This window comes from Arachis duranensis, chromosome 3 (genome assembly GCF_000817695.3).
Source record: "Arachis duranensis cultivar V14167 chromosome 3, aradu.V14167.gnm2.J7QH, whole genome shotgun sequence".
NCBI lineage: Eukaryota > Viridiplantae > Streptophyta > Magnoliopsida > Fabales > Fabaceae > Arachis > Arachis duranensis.
In genome coordinates, this window is record NC_029774.3 from 130,953,948 (window position 1) to 130,962,159 (window position 8,212).

At 36.2% G+C, this 8,212-nt stretch overlaps 2 protein-coding genes across 2 annotated transcripts; one reads left to right on the top strand and one right to left on the bottom strand.

Moving 5' to 3' along the window:
* Positions 1–4,034, bottom strand: LOC107481652 (3-oxoacyl-[acyl-carrier-protein] synthase I, chloroplastic). Its single transcript, XM_016101937.3, has 7 exons — positions 3,294–4,034; positions 2,327–2,758; positions 1,952–2,125; positions 1,271–1,384; positions 1,034–1,135; positions 449–515; positions 1–346 (listed from the first exon to the last, which is right to left on the bottom strand). The coding sequence occupies exons 1-7, from the start codon at positions 3,747–3,749 to the stop codon at positions 279–281; spliced, it is 1,413 nt and encodes a 470-aa protein (XP_015957423.1). The 5' UTR covers positions 3,750–4,034; the 3' UTR covers positions 1–278.
* A 1,190-nt stretch (positions 4,035–5,224) lies between these two features.
* On the top strand, positions 5,225–7,993 carry LOC107481650 (high mobility group B protein 14). Its single transcript, XM_016101933.3, has 6 exons — positions 5,225–5,415; positions 5,900–6,040; positions 6,779–6,836; positions 7,159–7,203; positions 7,559–7,639; positions 7,732–7,993. The coding sequence occupies exons 1-6, from the start codon at positions 5,351–5,353 to the stop codon at positions 7,780–7,782; spliced, it is 441 nt and encodes a 146-aa protein (XP_015957419.1). The 5' UTR covers positions 5,225–5,350; the 3' UTR covers positions 7,783–7,993.
* The last annotated feature ends 219 nt before the right edge of the window (positions 7,994–8,212 follow it).

The following is an 8,212-nucleotide window of genomic DNA, read 5'->3' on the forward strand; positions in this document are numbered from 1 at the left end:
GCGATAAAGAAATAGACACTAAGGAAGAATGTTGAAGATAAGCTCTATAGAAATTTCTGTATCCACCACAGTACTCCAAACTAAATAAATATTCGAGCTATACGCAAAATGTTCTTTATGCTATCAAATCACAATTAGCACAAATATAAGAACTACAGGCCTTGCAGCTTTCACGAATCAAAGACTCAAATAAAGGAAGTTGCCTCAATGATGTAGAAAGAACAAAATTGCAATTAATTTATAATCCTGTTCTACATTTGTGGTGACAGACCAGACTATCAGGGCTTGAAAGCAGAAAATGCCACCACAGAGTTGTGTCCACCAAATCCAAATGAATTTGAAATGCCTGAAATGAAATGAAAAAAATAAACCATTAGCTGTTCAGATTATGGCATTTATCTTGTGTAACGGAAAATTACCATGGTTGTTGAATTATACATAAACTTACCAACATTAATTTCATGCTGCTTCTTGACATTGGCAACTGTATCAAAATCAACTGCTGGTTCTGGATTCTGCATTCAATAGCAAGGACAAAATGTCATTACAACAAAACATTTAAATGAGAAAAAACAAAGCACTATGAAGATCAAACTCAACAACTGAAGCTTTGTATGGTACTAACGGGTAATTAAAGTAAAAGTGTTAATAATAAGCAGCCATAATAACAGGATCCTTCTTGTGATCTGGCTCAGCCGATAGACCTCAAAGTAGTCAGCTGCAAATTAAAAATCTAATAGAATATATGCGCACTTATCCTTGGAGATTACCGCGATGACTTCTCTCATAAACATTGATGACATATTCAGGTTTCTAGATGAAATTTCAAATAACTCAAGGAAGAGAAGAACTAATCTTTTTCCCCAAAGAAAGGAGTCACCTATCATCGTTGTACATAAAATAAAGGATAAATATGCTGACATTGACCATATATGAAAAATTGTCGGACCATAACAAAAGCTCATGCTGTATGTTGAACATAGTTGACAACAAATAATCTTAAATCAGATAAAAAAGAATTAAGTATACATACGAATTGATTGATTGACGGATGCAGCCACCCTGTTGTTATGGCTTTCACTGTTGCAATGGCTTCCAAACCTCCGGCTGCACCAAGGCAGTGCCCAATCATAGACTGATAAATAAATTAAAAAAAAAAAATCCGTCAACTCATTTACCATGGAACTAATAGAATATAATCTGCTATAATTGACAAATAGAAGACAGAAAAGCTTTCACCAGAAAATAAAGGCAAAAATTGGGATAATACCTTTGTTGCATTGATTTTGATGCCATCAGTTTTCTTGAAAATCTTCTTAATAGCATTAATCTCTGCCAAGTCACCAGCAAGAGTAGAAGTTGCATGGCAATTTATATAGTTGACCTGGAAAGAAGTATTTGATATGCTTTCAATACACCAATTTAAGGTTTGCATGAATCGAAGTTAGAACATAAATTAAAAATAAAGCAAAATTTGCCTTTGCATTTATTTCCATTAGTAGTTCAAGCTCCTCTCTATGGGAATGAGGGAGGGTAGTTATAAGATGGTTAACTTAAGGCCATAACTCTCATTCACACCGTATGTGTTACTTATTTGGACTTCTTGGTCTCACTAATTATACCAATTATCCACTAACTTCTCCACAACATTATCCAAACCTCAATGCTAGTGAATCATGGAGACCTACTCCAAGCTCTAACTTATACTACCTAGTAGAAACTCTCCAAAATATGTCGGCTATGTTGGATAGTGGCCTCCCCTATCATATCATATCATGTGCTAAAAAGATATTGATAACACATCCCTTACTAATAGATGGTAACAGGAAAGCAACATATCAACTGGAGAGACATCCATGAGGAATGATATAAATAATTAACAGTAGAACTTTTTTCAACAGATAAAATCAGCAACAAAATTAGACAACAGGTGTTGGGAATAAACTCGTACCTCCTCAGGGGAGACACCAGCATCTTCAAGGCTGCTCTGAATGCATGAAGAAACACCAAGCCCATCAGATCTTGGATCAGTCATGTGATAAGCATCACAGTTAACAGCACCTCCCAAATATTCAGCAATAATAGGCGCACCTCGCCTCATGGCATGTTCAAGACTCTCCATTACCTGGGACCCAACAAATGAAGAAGACAACTATCTTTTCAGAAACAGTGAAATATATACTAGCAAAGAGCCACAGTACTAAAATATCAAATCACTTTTAATTGTCAATTAAAGTGACCAACATGCGGAAGATTGCCACTAAACAATGAAAACAAAATATGTATGCAGAAGTATGTTCTATTTGCACTTTTTGGGCTGCCTTACCAGAACTCCAGAACCTTCACCCATTACAAAGCCATCTCGGTCTTTATCCCATGGCCTTGAAGCAGTTTTAGGGTCATCATTTCTCTGAGAGAGGGCCCTGCATGCAACAAAACCCCCTAACCCAATTGGAATGATAGCAGCTTCAGTCCCACCAGCTATCATCAAATCAGCCTCTCCCCTGCGGATGTGATTTGCAGCAGCATAAAAGCAATAATTGGAGGTAGCACACGCAGTTGATATGGAATAGTTTGGACCCATGAAACCAAGATCAATTCCAAGCAAAGCAGAACCCATGTTAGTAATGGCATAAGGAATGAAGAACGGCGTTATTTTGCGATGTCCTTTCTCAATTAGAGCCTGAACCCCATCCGAAAATACTGTAAGACCACCCATCCCTGACCCGACAAGAACACCTGCCTTTTCCTTGTCAAGCTGCAAACAATACAGAGTGATTTAAGCTTGTCTATATCTCTCAAAATAAGCAAAAACAATTCAAAGCACAAGTAGGCCTGATTCAAGTTTTTTTAACATTAATACAAGAGTAGCAAACCACCATCAGAAGGAATTGAAAGAATTTAGAAAGTATTTACCAATTCAAAATCCAGATAGGAGTTCTAATCAATGCCATGATATGATTCCATTGAAGCAATAAAAAGCCACAAAAAAAAAGGAAAAAAAAACTTTGCAGTAACTCCCATTTCTAAATGAATCAAAAGCTCAAATATACAAACAAACAACGTTCTCATTCAAACTGAACAGACCTATGGTGACCAATTAAGCACCAAACTATCAGTGAATCAGTGACCAAATGCAGAAACTGATTCCTATTAACAAAACAAAATAATTAACAGATCTAAGATGCAGAAGCAGCAAAGAAGATTGAACCACATAAAAAACATTCAGACCCGTTAAAACACGACCATCACCGACCAAATCAAAATATGGGGCATTTTCACGAAAAACGCACCTTGTTGAGCTTTTCGCCCCCGAGGTCAGCGTTCTCCAGAGCCTTCTTACCGGCGACAATGCAGTACCGGAGACAATCATCGAGCCTGCGATCGTTCTTGCCATCGATGTAGCCTTCAGAGCTGAACCCACGGATCTGGCCGCCGAACCTGGTGGGAAACTTGGAGGCATCAAAGCGGTCGATGGTGGTGATACCACTCTCCCCGGCGAGGAGTCTGTCATAGAAAGTGTCGACGTCGTTGCCGAAGACGGATGCTAGGCCCATTCCGGTGATTACAACGCGCTTCTTTGGATCCTTCTGCCTCTGAGGAGCCGAAACCTTGGGGGAGACGGCGGCTGCGGAGACGGTGAAGGACACCCTCTTCGATGCGCGGCGCGTGGATATGGGAGCATTGGTTGATTTGCGAAGTGGGTCCAACGGAGAGACGCGGAGCGTGGGTGTGTGAATGGCTTGCATGATGGTGGAACAGTAACAATTAGCGAATGCAACTCCAGAGAGACAGAGAGAGAGATAGAGAGAAGTGCTTTTAGAGCTACCAGGTGTTTGTGAAAATGTCTCTGTTAGTTTGTTAATTGCGTTGCGTTGCGTTGCGTTACTGAGAGTGTTTTCTGTATGCTTCTTGTTTATATCGTATTGTTATGGTGTGATGAAAGCGGAACGGGCCACGCCCACACACAACCAAGCAGGAGGCGATAAAACCAAGGCCTTGACACATCCCATTTTTAGTATTCTCCGACACCATCACCTTCCACCATTGCATTTCCACACACTAATCTTTTACGACTAATAAATGCATTAATACAAATAAACCACTATTGTTTCCTAATTGGGTTAATTAATTTTTTTCTATGAGAATAGTTTTCTACTATTGAGTACTTTTCTTTTATGACAATTTTTATGAAATTGATTAAATTTTATTTGAGGTTGACGATTCCATCTAGGTAGTTAGTTAACCTGATTTTGGATTAGCCATGCCCAATCAAAATTAATATGGAGTACAACTAGTAGGTTACTAGAGTTGTCTATAATATCAAAGCATCTCATGTGTAGTGTACTGTGACGGTCCAAAAGACGAAGGTTTCATGATTCCCTTCACTTGTGTGTGCACTGTGCACCATCCTCATAAACAATGGCCAACCTATGGAGTTTTCTCCGATAAATTAGGTCCCGACTACTTAAGAAGTAGAAATAATAAATAATGATCTTATATTAGATGTATAGAAAAAATCAGCTATTTATGTAGAATTTATGTTAAAATATAATAATATATATGTATCCACAAATGATTGGTAACAGTATTTTTGATCATCTTAACATATATTTGTAGTATTTATAATATTTAAACTCTTTTTTATATCACTTAAGTTTTTTATGGTGTTCGAACGAAAATGAATTTCCTCCAATCTTTTTAATACTTGATAAAATACAGTGTAATTTTTTATTTTTAATTTTTTTAAGTGAAACCAAAAATAAATAATAGAGATAGTGTAATGAATAACTAGATTAAATACTACATATTACCCATTTTTTTTTACTAGAGAAGATCCGCTCCCATCTTCGAACTTCGACGTTCAATGAAAAGAACAAAAACTAAATCAAGTGTAAAGCACGTAAGTAAAAAAATTGAAAAAAAATGAAAGATACCAGATTTAGGTGTATGGTTTATCTACTCAATACCCATCAACTGTAACCCAACTCAACCCAACTCCATTTAATGAAATTTTTTGGGCCAAGACTTTTTAGGAAAATGCAAAGCTCAATAAAGTGGACCCCTTCAATGTAACGTCGTCACGATTAGTTAGCTCTACCCAAACTAAAAAAGGTCTGAAAATATTTAAATGTTTTTATATTTACAAACAAAAAAAGACTCCGCCTAATTAAAAAAAAATGCTTCTACAAACAAAATTGTATAAATGAGAAAAAAAGGGTAACCATGACGGTGTCGTTTAGGTTTGAATAACGGGAAGCGTGTTTATGGGCTATGGCTTCCAGCACAGCAGACACTGACAGCTCGGCTAAACCGCACCACTGAACACGAAGAAGAAAAAGGGAGGGCGATGGCGGGAAGGGCTAAACGGAAAACCTCTGCTTCTGCTTCACCCTCTTCTTCTGTTCCTTCCCGGTACCACTCTTCTATTTACTCTCCAGTTTCTCCATTACCTAACTCAACTAATTTTTGCACTATCTGTGTGTATCAATGTACTCCCTTTCAATTAGGTCATTGTGTTCAACATAAAGTTGCTTACTTCCTAGTTCCTTCACTACTGGGTTTTTTAACTCTTCCTTTGTCACTTTTTTTTTGTATTATTATTATTGTTATCAGTAAATTCGCGAAAATATTGCGATAAAAGAGGTCATTCTTTCTCTGGAAAGATTGTACTAAAAAAGTTCCATCCTGATAATGGGAGAAAAATTGAGTGATTAGAAACATGAATTTGGGAGGTACTGTCTTATTTATTTATTTATTATCATATCTGCTTCAGACATCACACCTGAAAAAATATGCAAGGGGATGGAGTTCTGGAGTTCATCTAGGTCTAGGTTCTCTGGATTCAAGTGTTGCTACATTCAAATACCTAAATATGATGTTGTTCTGGAATTTTCAGCAAACTAGTGTTGAACATCAAAACAAGCAGGGGGATGAAGAGATCACTGCGGCAGGCTAATTCGAGAAAGAAACCCAAAGCAAAACAAAAGATTGATGCTAAGAAGCCAAAGAAACCTCCCACTGCTTTCTTCTACTTCTTGTAGGGCGATTATTTTTCCTCCATCTTTCTCTCTATTTAATTTATACTTGCTATTGATGATCTTTTATGTTGTCTTACTGCTAGTTATACTTTATATATGGTATTGCTAAGACTCATAATGGCAGGTTCTAACGTGTTACTCACCTGTTCACCACTGGAAACGCCATTTAGCTCCACTTTAGTTTCATGTATGTATGTTCCAGGTTTATGGCATGGCATTGTTTGTATATCTTGAATGAAATATTAAGCTCTCCCAAATAGTTGGAAAAGTGCCGGTGTTTAATTTTAGAAAACAAACCTGCAGTTAGTGTTATATGCTTCTTTCTTTGCCCATCTCACTGATTACTGATCCTAGAAGTATGATCCACTGGAATTAATAGTATTCTGGAATTGTAAGGTAAAGTAATTGACTTTAGAGGGAAAAGTGCTGGGGAGGTAATCACTTGATGGAAAGTTTGTGCATACAAGTCAGTTTGGATGCATCAGTATTTTATGTTCAAGAGTCAAGACAATCATTTGTATTAAAAATTATCGTGATCACAAGCCATTTAATCATGATTTTCCTGCCATAGTTTGCTCTCCTTGCTACTAGCTTGTTTTTTTGTTCTTTGTTCAGTATATTGCCATTTACTTGAGCATTGTGTACATAAACCAACTGCTTCATTTCCATTGATGGAAAGTCTTGTAATTTTTCAAATTTATTGTGCTTACTTGAAGTCCTTTGTTCTCATTCTTAAGGGAGGATTTTCGTAAAGAATTTCAAGAGCAGAACCCCGATGTCAAGTCAATGCGAGATGTATGTATACAATCCATTGTACCTGTAGTAATTCTGATCTAGTTTATATGTTTAGTTTGTCTTGAAGCAAGATAGTATTTGTTTGCACAATTAATTATTTATGAAATTCGAATAATTTCTAAAATTCCAATACAACATTAAATGTGATCCCCGCTTCTTTTAAAAAATTGTCAGTTATTTTTAGACTTGAGAATTTGCAAAACGTTTGTATACTTTGCATGAATAACGACTATATTATTGCTGCTGCTGTTGTTGTTATTTGTTATTCTTTGTAAATTAATGCACTTCCTTTTGGTAATTCCTCCTTCCCGTGTTAGTTCAGATTGGCAAGGCATGTGGAGAGAAGTGGAAAACGATGACTTATGAGGTTAGGTTTAATGTAACCTCTCCTTTCCTCATTTAGCCTGAATTGCATTATTATGGCTGTAATCTTTGGTGCTGGTTGCATTAGAAATGGTATCTTTATATGCACGTAACACAGCTCTTCATAGAACATTTATTTATATTTTAAATGAGATCCTGTGACGCACAATTTTTGCCTTTGAGGAGATACTCCTTTTTGTGTTAAAACGTTCACTTACTCGCATCAACTGCATTCATTCCAAATCTTTTAACTAATTTCTGAAGTTCGTTGCTGATTCAGTTATTCGTTCATTTAGATCTGAGCAAAAAGAAATATGGCTTTGGTTGAATTCTGTGCTAATAACACCAGTATCTTACAGGAGAAGGTTCAATACTATGATATAGCAACAGAAAAGCGCGCAGAATTTGATATGGCAATGGCAGAATATAATAAGAAAATGGTAATAATCTATTATGTTAATGGTATTGAACTGACTCTTGTTTACCTTGTTATGAAAGAAACAGTTCGTTTTGTTTTGTTGATGATTGGCAGGAAAACGGTGAATTTGAAGACACTGATGAAGAATCGGATTTTGATGAATAAGACCCATGTAATTATTATTAGTTAGCTAGATAGAAGGTTTGGAACTGTTTGAATTAAAGCTGCTTGGTCTGAAATTGTACATCTAGTTTGTAGTCATCTCTGCTTTATCCTTGTGAATAACTATCATTCTCTCTATCAATTTTTTGTGTAAAGTACATCTGTTAATTCCATTTGGATGCTTAGTAATAGAATTGCAGATTTTTGGGCATAATGCTTAGTAGAATGTTTTCTTGTAACATTATTTCTCCGAATGTTATCAAACTTGCAGAATCTAGGTAAACTCGTGAAGCTCACCTAGACTTCTAGACTTGAACTCGTGCAAGTTTACTTGTGAATTTATTTTTTTTTTTAAATATATATCATACATAAGATATATATTTACTCAAATCTGATCATTTAAATTTAACAATTTCACCACATAACACATAAT

Coding starts and splice junctions, on each gene's coding strand:
- LOC107481652 (XM_016101937.3), bottom strand. CDS start 3,749: ATGCAAGCCATTCACACACCCACGCTCCGCGTCTCTCCGTTGGACCCA. Junction 2,126..2,326: donor GTGAAGGTTCTGGAGTTCTG/GTAAGGCAGCCC, acceptor GTTGGGTCCCAG/GTAATGGAGAGTCTTGAACA. Junction 516..1,033: donor ATCCGTCAATCAATCAATTC/GTATGTATACTT, acceptor TATTGAATGCAG/AATCCAGAACCAGCAGTTGA.
- LOC107481650 (XM_016101933.3), top strand. CDS start 5,351: ATGGCGGGAAGGGCTAAACGGAAAACCTCTGCTTCTGCTTCACCCTCT. Junction 6,041..6,778: donor ACTGCTTTCTTCTACTTCTT/GTAGGGCGATTA, acceptor CTCATTCTTAAG/GGAGGATTTTCGTAAAGAAT. Junction 6,837..7,158: donor ATGTCAAGTCAATGCGAGAT/GTATGTATACAA, acceptor GTGTTAGTTCAG/ATTGGCAAGGCATGTGGAGA.